This window comes from Ochotona princeps, chromosome 29, assembly GCF_030435755.1.
Source record: "Ochotona princeps isolate mOchPri1 chromosome 29, mOchPri1.hap1, whole genome shotgun sequence".
NCBI classification, from domain to species: Eukaryota; Metazoa; Chordata; class Mammalia; order Lagomorpha; family Ochotonidae; genus Ochotona; species Ochotona princeps.
This window is the reverse complement of record NC_080860.1, coordinates 16,254,615-16,274,706: the sequence shown is the minus strand read 5'-3', so window position 1 is coordinate 16,274,706 and position 20,092 is coordinate 16,254,615. Positions and strand designations below refer to the sequence as shown.

The following is a 20,092-nucleotide window of genomic DNA, read 5'->3' as shown; positions in this document are numbered from 1 at the left end:
AAAAAATGTTAATTGTATTTAGTTAAAATAATGGAAGATCATTAAAGCTCTGCCTTACCTGATCATTGTCTTCCTCCTCATCTTCTTCTTCACAGTCTAGACCCTGATGGGCGATCTCAGTAGTGTTGCTCTTATAAGAGTGATTGTTCTCCAAATTTTGCATTCTGGTGGCCTCGGTTGTAACTTTTATTTTCATACTGTGAAAGCCAGAGGAGACGAACCCCACCTGAACGCTGACAGGCTCCCCGTCAAACAGCAGGAGGTTTGAGCTCCTGCTTTCTTTAAAACCAGGGGGTTGGTAATCATGTGGGGTCACTGTAAGAAACGCAGGGCAAAAAGGCCTTAAAATGATTCTCCTAGAATAAGTCAGATTCATCATTCGTGTATAGCATCTGGTATCTATGCTTAAAATTGGCCCATTTATATTGAAAATGTTCAGTTAAAAACTTAACGAAAGAGTCTGACTAGAGTACTCACCCACCTGCATTATAGTAGTGGAGTTTCATAGTAAGTATCACATCATTAGGAAGGGGTCCCAGGTCTTGCATCAGCATGTACAGTTTACGGATTAGGAGAACACTGACTGTTTTGATATCTTCACCCTTTGTTCGACTTCCAAAGCTTGAATTACTGCTATAACCACAGGAAAAATAATAAAATCACATACAAATCTATCCCCCAAATGAATGAAATTTTAGTTCAGAAGAACAACTAAACATATGCCACACAGCAGGACATTTTTTGGAGGTCATATCTACAAATAACCGCAAGCTGTAACAATGAGAACAATGGATTTGGAATTCAGTGACCTGGCTTCAGTGACCTGGTCAGCTAGCTCATGTGTGGGATAAGCTTACAGGCACTGATAAGACTTGCCATGTGTAAAGCCAATCACCAGCTCTGAATCTGTCTAGTCATTTCTCAAGAGCATTCTCTCCTCACTCCCGCAAGGATCATCGTTATGGCCGGGTGGTTAGTCCCCTTGCTTTCCTTCTAATCCACACCGTAAAACATTCTCCACGCCACTGCCAAAATAATATTCCTAATGTGAAAATATGCTCATGTCACCTTCTTGCTTGTAAGTCTTCCATTATATTCATCACTTTTCAATCAAGTATAAGAAGGGCACGTGTCCAACACCTTTCATAACTAGCCTTCTTTTCAGTTCCACCTTCATCTGCAGCTACCACATTTCCTCTTACCCATGTCTATCTGCATATCTTGCTTTTCTACTTCTCTTCCTGACTCTCCCAAATTCATCCTTTATCAGCTAGCTTGTGTGACACTTCCTTCATAAAGTCTTCCCTGATAATCCCTACACTTCACCTTATTTAGGACAATTATTTGTCCTCCTTGAGACTTCGAGCGGTTCCATGTTTCATCTCCATAGTATTGAATTTGGTGTACAGCTACTCACTGAATTAATGAATAAATGAGCAAACTGCGCTAAATGACTTTCTAATTCCAAGTCTTGTTTTGTAAATTGCTCCCCCTTTTTCTTCTCCAATCAGCTTCACCTTTGAGCAGTTTGCAGCAAGCACTATGACTGCTACATGTCTGCACGTGGCTTTCCACAGAAAGAATGCTCAATGCTGAAAAATCCTAAGCAACTGAGCTTTTAGGTTTTTATCTAACTTATGTTTGAAGGAACTATGAACTCAATAAGTAAAAATGTACTAAATGAGTTTATTAGTTCCTTTTACAATTTAAACAATTCCAAGATTTGCCTATCATAATTTACCCAATCTGAACCAGGTAACCAGAGGGAAGGCATACAGCCCTGTAGTTTATGTGCCACTCTAACACACAGCAGTACATACATACTCATTTACTCAAATGCTACTTTAATACATAAATTAGTAAAAACGTATCACCTTCTTTCTTTCTTAGTAATACCTAAAATATCTATTTCTATGTTAAGGCTTACCTCTTGGCATATGTGCCTTTAAAGCAAAAAACAAATCTTGATGCCAGTAGTCATTATATTTATTTGCATTTTGAAAAGCAAAATAGAATTGTTTTGTGACAAAATATGTCACAAGATCTGTAGACTATATCAAGTGCTATGCAAATGTTAGCTCGTGATGGTTAATATTTTATTTCTAAAACTGATTTCTCTTCACATTCCAATGCTATCTGTAGCTTTTACAAATGAGAGGATAATTGAGGAAGTGAATATTGGAGAGCAATTTTCAATTGTATGGTTAATGATGACTCAGCTAATAGTAGAGAAAACTGAGAACCAAGCCTCCTTTCTCTTCAAAGTCTTCCTTCCCTGCAGCCCTCAACTACCCCGGGCTTTTCACCATCAAATGTACTTTCCATTCTTACTCCATCCCATCAGCAGCATCCACCTTTCTATGCCTCCTGGCTACTATGAACTCAAAAACTACTGGGAATAGAATAAATGCTGTTCCTCAACAAAATATCTCTATCTGTACTAGGAACCTTCTGAAGCAAAGGGCCTTGTCTTTGTTATTTAACCCATTACCATAACCAAAACTTGGAATTTTAGACTTAGTGAAAAATAGAATTGTTTCCCATCTTATCCACACAGAGACATACATAAAAAGATACTTATAATACACTGTGGGGAAGCTGCATAAGAATAGTTGTATACGCAGGCAAATAGTTCAGGGGATTAATCTGCCCCAGGCCCATTCTAGTTAGATTGAGGATAAAGAAGATCAATAAATATCTGCTCATAGCAATCAAGAAATTCTGGGTCAAGGAAGGGCTATTTAGAGCTTTATGGATTTCTTTAATGATTTCTACCAAGTAGCCAGTCTCATTCATTTTTACTGTTGTACCACTTACCTACTACTGCCTTTACTCCCACAAATTTAATCCATGATTTTCAGAAATTTAAAGTCATTATAGATTATTTTGGTAATGGCAGGTTTTTGTAGGATTTAGGGGAAATTACTAAAGATGTTCATGACCTATCTCTGACCTCAGAAGTTTATGTTTACTTCAATCCTACAGATTTCCCACATCCATTAAACAACTGGATTTTACCTGTCAAAATCCATAGTAACTCCTTTTTTTGTGTATTTGAATTTGAACTGATATATCTCGGTCACTTTCTAGAAAAGCCAAAGGACATAAACAGATTAGTTTCAAAAAGAAATATAAATTATCATCTGATATTAAGAATATTTTCATTTCATACCTACATTTCCAGTATATTTGTTTGACACTATTGCATTATTCAGAAGCAGTATTTCCAGACAGAATGACAACTTTACTCTCCTTCTCTATACTAAAAATCAGTTGGCAAACACTATCATTATCATTTTAAAGCTATAAAAGTTAAGGCTCAGAGTGAACTATCTAAATGACAATGGAACCAATTGAGAAACCATTTGTTCACATAACAAATTTTCATCGAATATCTACTTTATGGCATTCACAGAAGTCAGTGATAAGACAGAAAAGATCTCTTTCAGGCCTGGCACAATGGCTCAATTGGCTAATCTTCCACCTCAAGTGTGGCACCCACATGGGTGCTGGTTTGTGTCCCTGCTTGTGACCTGGGAAAGAAGTGGAGGATGGTCCAAGTGCTCCAGTCCCTGTGTCTTTGTATGAGACCCAGAAGAAGCTCCTGGCTCCTGTCTTTTCAGATTGGCTTAGCTCTGGCCATTGTGGCCTTTTGGAGAGTGAACCTCTCTGTGTCTCCTTCTTTCTTTGTAACTCTGCCTTTCAAACAAAAATAAAATAAATCTTCACAAAAATCTGGCCTCTCAACTCTGCTGTTTTTTTTTAATGTAACAATTAGTTCATTTTTATTTATTTTTCATTTAAAATATAGTCCCAGAGAAAGTTAGAGACAGATTCTTCCACACTGTTTCATGCCTCCAAATGCCTCCAACAGCTGAGCCAGGCTGTATCAGGAAGCCAGAAATCCAATCTGGTTTTCCCGAGTGGGTCACAGGGACCCAACTGCTTGAACCACCCCCTGCTGCCTCCCGGAGTGTGCAGCAGCAGGAAGGTGAACGAGAAGTGAGGCTGGGGCTCAAAACCAAGGCTCCCAATGGAGGGTGCAGATGTCCCACACAGCACTACTGCACTAAACGTCCACTCTGCTGTTGATCCTAAACCCTGACATGTATCTATATCGTAAGTGATCAGGTCCTGGGAAAATGGACTCATTCTGTTTAAATTATAAGCAGAATAATTTGTGATGGAGCTAATTCACTAAGAGGAAAGTATTTTTACAGCAAAGTTAGTCTACTTGAGAAATCAAAGTTCAGAAGGTTGTTTTGTGAATATAACAGAAGAGACAGATGAAGTCAGCAGTGCCTACAGGGTCACCCAGACAGGGCAGATACTCACTTCCTCCCTTTAGTAGCCAATTCTAGTGTAATTGCCCTGTCAAGCAAACAAGGCCTATTCTTCCTGTCTGCCCACGTTTCTCAGTCAACTCTAGCACTGTTTATTTTTTAAATTGTAGTAAGAGCATATCCTTTAGTAGCTGAAAATTGCATTTACATTTTATTAGTTGTTTGAAGTAACTAATAAAAGAGTTAAGTCTGTAACTGTTTTATAGAAGATGCTAATCCTTAACCACTTCAACCTAAGGGTATTATTACAGCAGGCGCTCCTCATTTCCTTACACCTCCTAAGATGTTCCTCTACTTTGCAGACTGGTGTGTTGCCTAACAAAGATGTGCCTTTAAACTGCTCCTCAGTGGCTTCTGTCCATCATGCTGGACACATTCACATAGCTTGGCACAACAGCAACAAGTAGCTTCCCCTTCTTTCTCCAATTCACCGGCAAATTGCAAATCCTGCCAACAATCATTCTCTTACATAGTCAAAAATGTCTTTGAAACACAAAGTAGATTATGTCATTTTTTTTTGCTTAAACCATCCTTCCTCCACCACAAAATGATTTCCCACTGCCCTTAGAATAAAATCGAAAAGTTACCTTGGCCCAGGCGGCCTTACTCATCTGTCCCGACTACCTTTCTTCCCTTAACTCCTGCCACTTGCCCTCTCACTAGGTGTCACGCAAAGGACACCTTCCACAAACACCCAACACTCCAGACTGTCCTTGGGGTTCTGTGCATCTACAACCCTGGAACATGCAGCTCCTAGCTGAGAATAGTAGAGCACTCACTGTCTTAAGTGCGATACATCACTTCTCTATAGCCAACACTCTGAGCAGGTATTATAGTATATAATACATATGTGTGAGTACATAAACAGTACATATGTGTATATATATATATAAAATAAGACTAGTATATATAGTCTCATTACCAAAGTGAGAAAGTCTACAGCTGGGCTTTGACACCAGCAGCTGTACTGTTCACTGCTGTGACATTCTGCCTAGCACAAAGTCAAAAAGCAAAGAACTTAGTTGGCAAAAAACGTTTAGAGGGACTGGCAATGGCCACAGGTTAAACCTACCACTTATGACACAAGTTTCAACTCCCAGCTGCTCTGTTTCTAATCCAGCTCCCTGTTAATACACCTGGGAAAGTAGCAGAGGCTGACCCAAGTACTTGGGACCTTGACACCCACATGAGAGATGCAAACAGAGTTGCACGCTCCTGAATTCAGTCTTGTCCTGTTCCTGCAGTTGCAGCCATTTGGGGAGTGAACCAACAGATGGAGGATATCTCAATCTCTTTTTGTCTCTCCCTTTCTTTGTCACTGCCTTTCAAATAAGTATGTAAATAAATCGCTGCAACCTTTTAGAAAGTGCTTTGGTGGGTTTGGAGAGGGGTTGTGGGTTTGGGGAGGGGTGGGGAGAATCCCAGTACCTATGAAACTGTGTCACATAATACAATGTAATTAATGAATTAAAAATAATAAATAATTAAAAAAAAAAGAAAGTGCTTTGACTTGGGGTTGGTGCTGTGGTAGAGTAGGTAAAAACCACAGCCTTTGAGCCAGCATGTCATATGGGCACTGGTTCGAGTCTCACCTGCTCTACTTCCAATACTGTTCCCTGCTAATGTACCTGGGAAAGAAGGGGAAGATGGCCCGTACTCATGTGAGAGACCAGGAAGAACCTCCTAGATTTAGACCAGTCCAGCTCCAGGGGTTTGTGGCCATAACAGGGTGAACAAAGGAATGGAAGACATATTTCTGCCTCTCTCTCTAATTCAAATAAACTTTTTTTTAAAAAGTATTTAGAATTATGTCAATTTCTTTTATTTTTCCAAAACCCACAAAAAGTTTCAGAATCAATTCAAAAAAATTTTTCTGTATATATTTATATATTAATAAATAATCTCTTAATATGTTAGGGAATAGATTCAGTATTGGTTTTTCTTCTAATATTTCTAAATAGTTTTTTTATAATTCATGATAAAGAATTGTGGAAGTTTATAACAACATACTGAAGAACTGAATGATGAGGTAACTTTACCTGTGGTAGTCTAATACATAATCTACAGACTCACCGCAGGTAAACATCTCAATATAACATACGTGCACGACCCACCTATATGTGTGTTTTCTTACCTCAGGTTCATTGGGATTTGTGTAAAGCTGTTTAAGGGAAAACAGACAGCATTTAATTACTGAAACTTATCAGGTCACTTTTCATAGAACACATTTTCTATAGGAAGAATTCAACTTATACTCTATTGGTCGAGTTACATATTTCAAGCCGGAGATAAACTCTTACTTCACAAAAGAGAACATCTTTAGCATTCCATAGGGACAGGCATTTGGCCCATCAGGTAAGACTGGCTGAGACACCCATTGCCCATATTGAGGTATCTGAATTCAAGCTCCTGGCCCAACTCTCAATTCCAGCCTACTGCTTTCAGGCCTGGCATAAGCTTGATTCTTTAAGATTTATTTATTTTTATTGCAAAGTCAGATATACAGAGCGGAGGAGAGACGCACACCCAAATGACTGCAACAGCCGGAGCTGAGCTGATCCAAAGCCAGGAGCCTTCCCTGGGTCTCCCATGTGGGCGCAGAGTGCCAAGGCTTTGGACCATCCTCGACTGCTTTCCCAGACCACAAACAGGGAGCTGGATGGGAAGCGGGGCTGCCGGGATTAGAACTGGTGTGTATATGGGATCCTGGAGTGTGCAAGGCAAGGACTTTAGCTACTAGGCTACCGTGTTAGTCCCATATAGAATGTTTTGCTTTGTTTTGTTTTGTTTAGGATTTGTTTATTTTAAACGCAGCGTTACAGAGATATAGAGGAAGGGATACAGATATCTTCCACTGCTGCTTCACCACCCACGTGGCAACAATGTTTGGAGCTGGGCTAGTCTGAGCCCAGGAGTCAGGAGCTCCTTTAGGGTCTCTCAAGTGGGTGCAGAGGCCCAAGCACTTGGGTCATCCTCTCGCTGCTTTTGCAGGTTCATTAATACCTGGACTGGAAGTGGAGCAGCAGCATCTCAAACCTACACCTATATGAGATGCTGATGTGGCAGGCAGTGGCTTCACCAATTATGCTACCATGCCAGCCCCTGCAGAATATTATTTTTGAAAATTAACACCTTTTATTTGAAAGGCTAAGTAACAGAGAGGCAGTGTTGGTTTACTGCTCAAATGCCAACAAGAATCAAGGTTAGGGCCCGGTACAGTAGCCTAGTGGCTAAAGTTCTCGCCTTACACACACTGTGATCCCATATGGGCACCGGTTCTAATCCTGGTGGCTCCACTTCCCATCCAGCTTCTTGCTTGTGGCCTGGGAAAGCAGTCGACGATGGCCCAAAGTCTTGGGACTCTGCACCCGTGTGGGAGACTTGGAAGAGGCTCCTGGCTCCTGGCTTTGGATCAGCTCAGCTCCAGCTGTTGAGATCACTTGGGGAGTTAATCATTGGATGGAAGACTTTCCTCTCTGTCTCTCCTCCTCTCTGTATAGCTGACTTTCCAATAAAAACAAAATAAATCTTTTTTAAAATGCAGAAAAAAGCATTCTATGAACAATTAAGTATAAGGAAATTTTATATAAATAGTATATTTATAAATCCTGAGGTTGAACCTATAAATCAGTTCTAAATAATTTTCTAAGATTTAAGTTTTGTAATGTTTAACATTTTTCTTGAAAACAAAACATCAGTATCATACTGCGGGAGTCATAACAACGATCACAATGTAGGGAAGGAAGTATATAATGTCATTAACATAGCAGAATAAAGTGAAGCAATATTTATAACTAAATAGCCAATGGTGTAACATGCATGCAAGTTTCACACTCTATATAACAACTTCCACAAATCAGAAAAATATATTTGTCTTTCTGGGCTTGGCTAATTCCACTTAGCATAATGACCCCTTGTTCTAGCTGTGATTTCATCTTTTTAGTAAATCATATATCTAAGAAAATCGATGGTATGTCCTAATTTTCTCGCTTTTCTTAACTTGTGTCCAAGATGCTATACTCAGGTATGCAATGCTTTAACAATGTCTTCCAACTTCAAATACAAAACCCTTTGCATCAGTAAACTAACATAACAATGAAATTCTGGGAATGAAAAGATGAAGCTGACAGAATATCCTGTTTTCCTGTATATTGTAATACAAGGATACTTCAAAAAGTCTGTGGCAAATAGAACTGAGAAGCTTATCTTGGTGTCAAACATTTTTTAAAAATCATGCACACTTTCATAAAATGCATTTCCATGCACTTTCTGAAGTTCTTTTGCATACCAAAGAAATAGTTTGTAATCTATTATAAAAGCTGGCAGATCCTATTTTTTTTCAAATTACAAAACATTATTAAATAGGTTAAAGAAAGCCAGGAGGGAGGGCACTTAGCATTTCATTTGTCAAAAGACATTAAAGTAGAGAAAGATTTGGTTTTTAACATATACTTACTGTAAGTACTGCCATGTGTAGCTTCAAGAGAAAAGAAAAGTATTGTTATTATATATTTATACATATATTATGCTCAGTAGAAGCCAATTAAAATGTTATTTCATAGATGCGACAAAGATTTGAGATTAATAATATCATTTAGAAAGTGCAGAAAACAATGCAAACCATTCATTCAAATGAGTGCCTATTTTGTGTATAGAGTTCTGCTGAAGAGATGGATACAAAAACATATTTTTAGCTTAGAAACAAAACATTTGCAAAATAATTCACTGCTACTAAAAATTAAATGTTATGATTACCTGAAAGAAGCAATCCTTATGAAATTAATCTATTAAAGTTAGTATAAGTCTGACGTCTAGAAAAGCCTTGTCCTCTTGACATATATATTACTATATAAAGATTCTTCTTGAAAGAGTAACAGAGCATACAGATATATAAGTCAAGGCTGTGATACATTTTTTTACACTAGAAGGTAAATAGAAAATTTCTGGACTGTAATTCTCTATCAAAGGACTAAAACTCTAGTGCCATCATGTGACCATTCAGGTCACTGCATATAATTGATTTTATGATAGTATAGGCTATTCAACTAATAGTTCATTCATTTATTCACAAATGGACATGGCCAGAGCCAGTATTGTGGCACAGAAGATAAAGCCTCTGCCTTCAGCATCAGTATCCCACATGGGCATGGTTCATGTGCTAATTCAGCTCCCTGTTAATAGTCAGGGGAAATCAGAGTACGTGGCTCAAGTGCTAGGCTCCCCGCATCCATATGGGAGACCTGGATGAAACTCTTGGTTGCTGACTTCAACCAGACCCATCCCCGGCTGCTCAGGCCATCCGTGGGCTGATCAGCGGATGGAAGAATATCTTTCTCCGTCTCTCCTTTTCTCTCTAACTTTTGCAAATACATTTTCAAAAATGGAAATGGCCCTTGACCTCAGGGAACATCCAGACTAGCTGAACACATGAACATAAACAAAAAGCTCAAGTAGCTATATCATAGGGGTTTTTTTCCTAAAGATTTATTTATTTTTATTGGAAAGTCAGATTTACAGAGAGTAAGAGGGACAGAGAGAAAGATCTTCCATTCGTTGATTCACTCCCCAGGCAGCCTCAATGGCCAGAGCTGAGCTGATCCAAAGCCAGGAGCCTCCTCCAGGTCTTCCACGCAGGTGCAGGGTCCCAAGGCTTTGGGCCATCCTCCACTGCTTTCCCAGGCCACAAGCAGGGAGCTGGATGGGAAGTGGAGCAGCTGGGACACAAAGCAGTGCACAAGGAGGCAAGGCAAGGACCTCTGAACCACTGTGCCAGGCCCCTACATTACAGCTTTGCTAATGCCCATGAAAAGGCAGTGTGGGGTATTAATGAGGACACTAAATAGCGGGACAATCTAGACTGGGAAGGGGGTGTGTCAGGAAAGACTCTCATGGAAAAGTAAATATTCAAGTTAGCTAGAAAATGCAAATGAGGTAGGGGAGAGAATCTCCCAGGTAAAAGAATACCATATATAAAAAGGTAAAATGACCACGGCATGTTCTAGAATCTTACTGTAGCTTGAACACGCGAGTGAGAATAATGTCTTGGATGGCAGTCAGGGATCACCCAGGCCACGCACCCCATGAGGAGGACTCTGACTCTTGGGAATGGTTTAGGCAAAGTAACAACATGAAAAGACTCAAATTTTGATTGCAATAAGGATAGTGGGTTGGAATGGTGAGGACTAAGAGTGGCAGTAAGCAGACAATATACGACAGGATAATCCTTAGCCTGTGGTGCTGGCTTGGGTCCTTGCTGCTCCATTTCCCATCCATCTCCCTGCTTGTGGCCTGGGAAAGCAGTAGAGGATGTCCCAAAGCCTTGGGACCCTGCACCCACATGGAAGACCAGGAAGAAGCTCCTGGCTCCTGGCTTTGGATCAGACCATCTCCAGCTATTGCAGCTACTTGGGGAATGAACCAGCAGATGGAAAATCTTTGTCTCTCCTTCTTTCTGACTTTTCAATAAAAATAAGTCAGTCTTTAAAAATAATAACTAAGAATTTAAAACTGTTTGAATCAGTCCTTTCCTTTCCTATCTGCAAAAGAACTGCTACTGTTCTGTACATGTTCAACGTTCTGAATGCCAGATTCTTGTCTCCTCCGTCCCACATCCTGTGGATCTCTTCCAGTGACTTCAGAGGAAATTCCGGGTCAGAAAGAGATGAGTATATCAAACAGAAAAACGTAAAGCTCATTTCTAACTAATGTAAAGGAGACTTCAGTGAAACAACAAAGATGCAAAATAAAAGGAAATTGACTCATCGATGCAAATGTAAGTATTGGTACACGGTTAAATACAACAAAATAAAAATCCAAACTTTTTCAAGAAATAAAAGACGAGTCTTTAATCTTGGTGTAAATTTTAAAACATTCTTACGTATCTCTTTTCCAAGGCATCAAAACAACCTTGAATCCTGTCAAGAAATAAATGTTTGATGTCAATTTGAATCATATAAAAAAAAAACCTCCAAATACAAAATTCATTTACTTTTTTTGCCTGAATTACATAACTTGATAAGTGTTTTCTTTTCTGATTTAATCATTTTTTAAGATTACCAGAATCTTTTTAATGTATGAGTAGAAGCTTATAAGTAATAGGTAAACAATTTCGAGGTAGGGATCCCTACCCTTCTGCCCTCCTTTGTGAGCGATGGGGCGGCTCCAACAATGTTAAGTACATTAACACATGCAACATAAATCAGCCAAGTTTCTTGTTTTTGACACAAGTTCATTTTCTTTCAGAACAAAACTAAATCAATATCTTAATATTGAATGATTGTTACAAATGGCAAGGAAATTATTTACAAAAAAGAGGGTTAAGAAATAAAGTGGTTTTTAAGGAAATGATCTTATAAACAAAATCTGATATGTAGTTTCAACTAAGACAAAAATTCTTCTTGTTCCAACTGTGGTGGAATTTCAGTTGCTTACCATCTGATGATATGCAGAGACCCAGGACATCTTCTGTCTTCCCGGAGGATTTTTAAAGTGAAATCTGCAAAAGAAGAAGCCAAACGTATTTTTATCTGTTAAATTATTATGCTAAAACTGTCCACACTCAATAGGGTATTTATTTTTTATAATTTTTCATTTACAAAACTTTGTTTTATGCTTCTATAAAATACCTGAAGTATCTAAACATCTAATTTAAGGAAAAATCCTAAGTTGATAATTAGCTTAGTTTCAATTTTGATTACAATCTCTTGCTATACTGCAGCACAATCTGGTTGACTGCAAAAATCAACCTGTGTTACCTGTCACCTCTACTTCTATCAAGGGATATGAAAATTATTGCATGTTGGCATAATATTTAGATATTACCAGAAAGAGAATGACATGGGAGTAATGACTATTTTATAAAGTAAAAATCTACTTTCAGTATAAATATTGAGAGAGGAACATGTAATTTCCACTGTAACTAACACAAGAAGTAAAGCCATAAGAAATGATATGACCCTCGTGGTTAGAGAAATGACTAACAAACAGTTAAGGCTTAATTACCCAAAAAGATAGTTTTCTTTTTTCAAAAGACGTATTTATGGTTACGTGAAAGGGAGAGTTACAGAGAAAGCAGAGACACAGAGATCTTTCATCCACTGGTTCACTCTGCAAATGGCTACAATGGCTGGAGTTGGACCAGCTCAAAGTCAGGAGCTTCTTCCAGGTCTTTCACACGGCTGCTGGGGCACAACCACTTAGGTCTTCCTCTGCTGCTTTCCCAGGCCATTAGCAAGGAACCATACTGGATTTGAAACATCTGGAACTTGAATCAGTGGCCATTTGGGATACCAGTGCTTCAGGATGAGGCTTAGTGTGCTATGCCACAGAGTCAGTCCCAGAGATCTTTTTTATTCCATTTTCCAAACAAGCGGGGAAATTGCAACTGTATGTTACATATAACCACATTCACCAATGGGGTTAACATGGCAGCATAGCCTGCTAATTCTCTGCCGGTAGTGCCGGCATCCTATATAGGTGCTGCTTCACATCCTGGCTGTTTCATTTCCTATCCAGCCCCCTTGCTTATGGCCTGGGAAAGCTGCATTGGATGGCTCTGGAGAGCCAGAAGTCCACAGCTCCTGGCTTCAATTGGCTCAGCTCTGGCTGTTGTGGTAATCTGGGAAGTGCAACAGCAGATGGAAGACCTCTTTCTGTCTCTCCTTCTGTGTAAATTTATTTTTATTGAAAAGTCAGATTTACACAGAGAGAGGAGATAGACAAAGAAAGATCTGTCATCTGTTGGTTCACTCCCCAAGTGGTCACAACAGCAACAGCCGAGCTGATCCAAAGCCAGGAGCCAGGAGCCTCTTCTGGGTCTCCCACACGGGAGTGGGAGAGGCAGAGAAGGTGGGAGAAGTGGGAGAGACAGAGAAAAGATAGAGAAGTGGGAGAGTTAGAGAAGGTCTTCCATTTTTGCTGGTTCACTCCCCAGTGGCTGCAACGGACAGAGCTGAGATGAGCTGAAGCTGGCAGTCAGGAGCTGCTTTCAAATATCCCATAGAGGTGCAGGGTCCTAAGAACTTGTGCCATCCTTCACTGCTTCTCCAGGCGATAAGCAGGAGTCGGATTGGAAATGGAGCAGCCTGGAAACAAACTGGTGCTTATATGTGATGCTGGCGCCACAGGATGGGGGATTAGCTTGTTCTGCATGGTGTCAGCCCCATGTATAGTCTTCTCACAACACATGTTTCCAGGAACTTATTGAAAACCCCTCATATTACAGGGGTGTGTGTGTGTGTGTCTGTATGTATGTAAGTATATGGGGGGGGGGCTTTTAAAAAAGATTTATTTATTCACTTGAAAGGCAGAGTTACTGAGAGAGGGAGAGTCAGAAACAGAGGTACTCTGTCCCTGGCAGGTGAAGCCAGGAGCTTAATCTGAGTGTCCCATTTGAGCCATCTTTCACTACTTTCCAGGAACATTAGTAGGCAGCCGGACTGAAAGTGGACAGCGAGGACACAAACTGGTGCCTCTATGGGACGCCAGAGCCATGGGCAGTGGCTTTTAAAGACACCATAGCACTGGCCTTGAAAGAATAGTTTTCATCTGTTTCCTTTGAACTTGCTCAAATGCCAAAGCATACCTCAAAGGATAAATCCAACTGAGGTCCCCAGCAGTGCTTATCCTCAGCATTCAAACAGATTTGGATGTGGGCTGCTGCTTTTGCAAGTACTGTTTAGAATTACTAGGCTTGTTTCTACAGATTTCTTTTTTTTTTTTTCAGTCTGTCACTTGGTATCCAGCCAGCAGATAATGGTGCCTATAAGTACCGCTAAACATAGTGAAATTAAAATGGAAAATGGATTAGCAAGAACAGACAGATGAGCTGGAATTAGCACACACTAAGAAATGAAAGATTTACTCCTGCTAAACAGAAAAAGGAATACAACCAAAGTGATCAGATAGTTAAATTTTACCATCCAAACGGCGTTCTCCATAAGAACTCTCCGGAAACAGACCCCTTAGATATGTTATACATGAGATGCAGGTTGCAAAAAGTTTCTTCACCATTGTCAGTGACTCACACTCATTAGTAACATGGGATGGGAAAGCAGTTTGCTGGGAAAAGAACAGTGAGAAGAATTTTAGATTCTTTGATGAATTCAGTCCATCCTATCATTACCACAGATTAATGGGAAGATTTTCCAAGATTTCAACATTGATATTTTACAGGACTTCAGATGGAGGCAGGACTTTGGATATCACATTAAATTTCATTTCCACGACTCTTGGAGCAAGCCCCACCTCGCGGACCTGGGATGGGTGGGAGGCTGGGTGGGGCTTCTCCCTTTATCTTACCCACTTTCCTGTAGCCCTTGATCCTTTGTGCCCTAATCATCTATGTAAAGAATGTCAAAAATAAAGGGGAAAAATGCAAAAAATTTTTCATTTCCACAATAAGGCAGTACAGAAAGGGGAGAGACAATTATCTATGTAATTCACACTAAAACAATTTATTTCACAGTGATCTATGGGTGGGGTAAAACTGGAGTTTTATATGATTACCTAATCTTTTCACACTCCTTAAAAACTCACTGTAATCACTTTTATCTCTCTCTATTCTATACTATTCTTCCCCAAGTTACCAAGAATATTTTCTCTTGACCACTTACTCCTTGTAATGTGTAATTCCTCTTTTTTTTCCAGCTATTTCGCCCTTCAACTGTAGCTTCTCCCAGATGATTCTATCTGGGTTTTTTGTTTGCTTTTTTTCCCCCCCTTTTTCATGGCTTTCTTTTTGGATTATCTCATAGGTTGAGTTGTAGCCTTCAAGATGCAGTTCTGGTTCTATTCTTATATTTCTATTTTTAAAGTTGCTTTTATTTGAAAGGGTGACAGAGAGAGAGAGATCTTCCATCCACAGGTTCACTCCCCGGCTGGCTGCAAGAACTAGAGCTGGGCCAAGCCAAAACCAGGAGCCAGGGATTCTGAGACTCCCTGTTGGGCGACAACGACCCAACCACTTGGGTCATCACCAGCTACCTTCCCGGATTCATTAGTAGGAAGCTGAATGGGAAGTGGGGTAGAAAGGACTCCACCTCAAGCATTCCAATAAAGGATCCAAGCTACTGTAACACAGTGAATGCCTGCTGCTATTCAGCTGCTTAAAAAGGCTTCTTAAAACATGATTATTATTGCACGCATTATTATGTATTTGAGGGTTTATGAGGGTATATATAAATTGTTCAGACAGTTCTATTTCATAACCATAGATCCTGAGAAATGAAAGCTCTTTTAGTAATTAGGTTACAGTTGGCATGGCATGCATATAGTAACTCACTGAAAACATTCCAAACTTGCAGGCAGTATTTGAATAATCCATTTGTAAAATTAAATAACTTGAAAGTACAAAGACGTTTACTTTAAAAATAGAATCTAAAAAGCCATTTGTAGTAATGAAATCAATGGTTGGAAAAAGCCTTTAGAGTCTTGTCACTTCTCTATACTCAAAGGATTCTCCTCCCTACCTTGCCGCCCCCCAGTAAGTAAAGCTGGTCTAATATTGTAAGCATTATTGCTGATACTTTTTACAGATGTGTAAACTATGAAAATACTATGGTTTCATAACAGAAAATACTATAAGGTATTCTAATAGTGTGTTTAATCCCATAAACTGCGCTTAATGTCATAAGAGATACTTGACAGCTTAGCTGTCAAACTACATGATCCTGAGTAAGTTACTTTTTCTTGAGTTTCAGTTTCCTCCTTCTTAATAATATAAATAAGCCTTTGGCACAGTACCCAATACACACAAAGTACTGAATACATACTAGTCTCTATCATTATTATTATTTTCTTTTTTGCTTTAGTCCCAAACAGAAAAATCATAAAATCAACTTAAAATGTATGGGGAGAAGTAATTCATGTATTCCAAATGATAAAGATTTGTTTGTATCAAAGGTCACTTTATTAACTTACATTGAGAGAAATAACTGCCGAGCTGACTGCAGTTCATGTACCCAGCTCAGCATTCTCTCCCCAGGAAGGAAGCACGCTTAGGAAGCCAAGTGAGTCCAGAAGTCTGCTTAGTGAGCACGTTGACTTCAAGCCAGGAAGATGATGGCATACCCTGCCCTAACTCTCTGTCAGTTTCAATTTTTTTCTACCTTTGCTCCAGCTTACTATTCCTAAAGCAATTATGGTCTTCACTCTTCTGATGAACTGCTCTAACTCTTCTGTTGACTGTAGAGTAAAGCATAAATCATAAATTCTTTACACTAGCTTTTAAGGTCCATACTAATTGGTACCAAAGCTCCTTTTCAAATTTGTTTTCCACTATTGTCCAACATGATGAGTCCTACACTCAAGTAAGGATAGTTTTTTAAATTATTATTATTATTATCATTATTCTCTGAAACATGCCATGTTTATTTTTTTACTTTGAGCCAAAGTATATGCTGGATTTTCCTCATGGAATTTTCTCTCTATCCAAATTCTTTTCCTAATTCAAGCTCCATCATAAGTCCCACCTCCTCCATGAGGAATATACAACCAATTTCAATTTATATTAAATCTCTAACTTCCCAACATTTGAATTGCCTTGCTTTGTTTTTTTTCAGATTTTTTTATTTCAAAGGCAATTCATAGAGAGAAGGCGAGACAGAGAAAGAGGTCTTTCACCTGCTGGCGCATTCCCCCAAATGGCTGCAACAGGCTGGAGCTGAGCTGATTCGAAACCATGAGCCAAGAGCTTCTTTTGGGTCTCCCACGTGGGTGCAGGGTACTAAGGTTTTGGGCCATCCTCCTCTGCCTTCCCAGGCCATATAATTAGGAAGCTTGGTGGGAAGTGGAGCAGCTGAGACACAAACCAGTATTCCTATGGGATCCAAGTGCTTGCCAGTGGAGTAGTAGCCTGTTGAGCCACTGCGGCAGCCCCAACTTAACCTTATACACATACATGTAAATCATTTACTGTCTTATATCTTAAGTACTATAAATCTATGAATTTCCCTAATATGCGTTTCTAGAAGGTGATTTTTAAAATTATTTCATAGAACAGAGTGCAACACAATATTATATAAGACTGAAGTGCAATAAACAAATGGATGATGCATTAATGAAAGTCATGGGACAGTTACACTTGCCCAAGAGAATCCAACAAGACTGCCTGGCCCTTGCACGCTCCCCTCAGGTTCTTAGCTAAGTTTCTCAGACATGTCCCCATTCGGTTCTTTTATCATCACATGCAACGTAATTTCCTAATTGCTTCAGGACATGAATGTTCAACAAAGAACCATTCTCCTTACGCATTTTCTTTTCTGATTTCTTGTACTCTAGAACATATCTATACACATGGCACAACCACCCAGTAAATTACTTTGTAGTAATTTATCAAATTTTCTGAAAAGCTTTAGTTTACTGAACAGCTAAAATGCACACATACTCTCTCCCAGAACATTAGGTGCCAATTAACTGATAAACCTGTTGCTTAAAGGAAAGATTAAAGTCATGATTCTGAACAAGTCACTAAATGGTTATTGATTTTCTTTTAATTCTTTACAAATACCTTAGCTGCTTTCCGGATCCTGATGGAATGCAGGAGCTGAGCAGTGGTCATTGTGGGACTCTATCAGGATGATTCGAACAATTCCAACCTAGTAAAAGAAAAAAGAATCATTAGAGAGATCTTATGCAACATATTATTGCCTATCGTACACTATTCAAAGATGGAACTGAAAAATTCTAAAGACTAAAAAAAAAAAATCAAAGACAATATAAATTTCACCCCTAGATTGCTTAGTTCATACAGAAGCTTATCAAACTTAACTATGAGGACACAAAGGAAGAATGACCAAAAAGAGCGTTCGATCAGTCCCCATTGAAATCAAAATGAACATTATTTGCAAAAATCCTTACTGTGATTTTTTCAGAGGAGGACTTTATAATTACAAGTTGACCATACTCTTTGGGAACTAGATCCAATAAACATTTTGATCTTCGCCATCAGTTCTCTCTAAATTTGGCACAAGGATTAATTTTTCCAACCATTCAATGAAAATTATACTTATTTACTAATTCATTTGGAAGAAAAAAAATTAGACTAAATTATCTAAAAACTCAACAATGTATCTTATTCATACCCTTTTAGGGAATGATAGTGTTTTATATACAGCAGTGGTCATATATTTCTTGAGCTAACACCATGTGTAAATTATTTTCAAATTTTATGCAAGAGTTAATGTTTATATTTCATAATAATAGGACAGCTATTTTAAAAATGGCAGGGACCAGCATGATGGCTGAACTGATTAATCCTGTGTCTTCAAGCACTGGCATCCAATATAGGTGCCAATTTAAGTTTCAACTGCTTTACTTCCCATCCAGCTCCCTGCTTGTGGCCTGGGGAGGCAGGGGAGGATGCTCCAAAACCTTGAGACTCTGCACCCACTTGGGAGACCCAGAGGAGACTCCTGGTTCCTGGCTTTAGATCGCCTCGGTCCCAGCCTTCGTGGCCATTTGGGGAGTGAACCAGCAGATGGAAGACCTTCTCTATCTCTCCTTCTCTCTGCAAATCTACCTTTCAAACAAAAATAAATAAAACTAAAAACAAGACAAAAAATACCACAATAATATGGCAGGGCAGGCATTGTAGTACAGTGGGTTCAATCGTCTCTTCAAACACGCATCCTATATGCAAGTGGCAGTTCAAGTTCCAACTACTCTAATTCTAAATGAGATCCCTACTAATGTTCTTGGGAAGTGGTGAATGATGGCTTATGTACTTGAGTTCTGGACACCCCTGTAGGAGATCAGAAACAGAGTTCCTGGTTCCTGTATTCAGCATGGTCCAGCCCACGTACGGATAGCCAGTTGGGGAATAAACCAGCTCAGGTCCTCAAAAAGTTAAACAAAGGGGGCAGCCTTGTGGCATAGCAAGTAAAGCCACCACCTGCAATGCTAGCATCCAATATGGACATAGGTTCCTCGTTACTAGTCCTCATTACTCCACTTTCTATCTAGCTCTGCTAATCGGCCAGACCCCTGCACCCACATAGAAGACCGAAAAGCATGGCTCCTGGCTTTGGTTGACCTGGTCCTGACTATTGCAGCCATTTGGGGGATTATCCCGTGAATAGAAGATGTTTGCCTCTCCCTCTTTCTGTAACTCTGCCGTTCAAATAAATAAAAATTTAAAAGTTGGGGGCCAGCACCACAGCACAGAGGCCTTAGCTTATGCCTGTGGTGCTGGCATCATATATGGGCACCAGTTTGAGTCTTAGCTGCTCTACTTCTGATCAAATTCCCTGCTTATGGCCTGAGAAAGCAGAGGATGGCTCAAGACCTTGGGTCCCTGCACCCACATGGGAGACTGGCTCTGAGCTGGCTCAGCTCTGGCCACTGTGGCCATTCGGGGGGTGAACCATTAGATGGAAACACACGCTCGCTCTCCCAGGCTCCCTTGCTTGCTCTCTTTCTATCTGTGACTCTGGCTTTCAAATAAAAATAAATGAATCTTGTAAAAAGTGAAACAGAACTACCATGTTATCCAGTGATTACACTTAAAAAACTGGAAAAGATAAACGAAATAGCCAACTGTGCACTAATGTTCACAGCAGCCTTATTCATGGTAGTCAAATCTAGAAATCCAAATGGAGAAACGCATCATGCTGTATACAATCTAGTATTAGTCAAAGGAAGGAAAGTCTTACACCTGATACAGAATGATCCTTGAAAATATTATTATTAGTAAAAGCAGACACTAAAGGACAAATACTTATGACTCTACGTGGACAGATATAGTCCATGAG

At 39.5% G+C, this 20,092-nt stretch overlaps 1 protein-coding gene across 2 annotated transcripts in view; it reads right to left on the bottom strand.

The window, feature by feature from the left end:
* HORMAD2 (HORMA domain containing 2) overlaps positions 1-20,092 on the bottom strand; it is a 60,968-nt gene that overhangs the window by 37,501 nt on the left and 3,375 nt on the right. The window contains exons 2-10 of one of the 2 annotated variants that reach the window (XM_058656696.1): positions 17,851-17,938; positions 14,261-14,402; positions 11,775-11,838; positions 11,221-11,257; positions 8,800-8,820; positions 6,478-6,504; positions 3,019-3,086; positions 482-630; positions 59-315 (exon numbers count right to left, since the gene is read on the bottom strand). In XM_058656696.1, coding sequence (XP_058512679.1) covers positions 59-315; positions 482-630; positions 3,019-3,086; positions 6,478-6,504; positions 8,800-8,820; positions 11,221-11,257; positions 11,775-11,838; positions 14,261-14,402; positions 17,851-17,901 — 816 coding nt within the window. In that variant the 5' untranslated portion in view covers positions 17,902-17,938. Of the gene's footprint in view, positions 1-58; positions 316-481; positions 634-3,018; positions 3,087-6,477; positions 6,505-8,799; positions 8,821-11,220; positions 11,258-11,774; positions 11,839-14,260; positions 14,403-17,850; positions 17,939-20,092 lie in introns of both variants that reach the window. The other variant, XM_058656695.1, reaches the window with a different exon arrangement.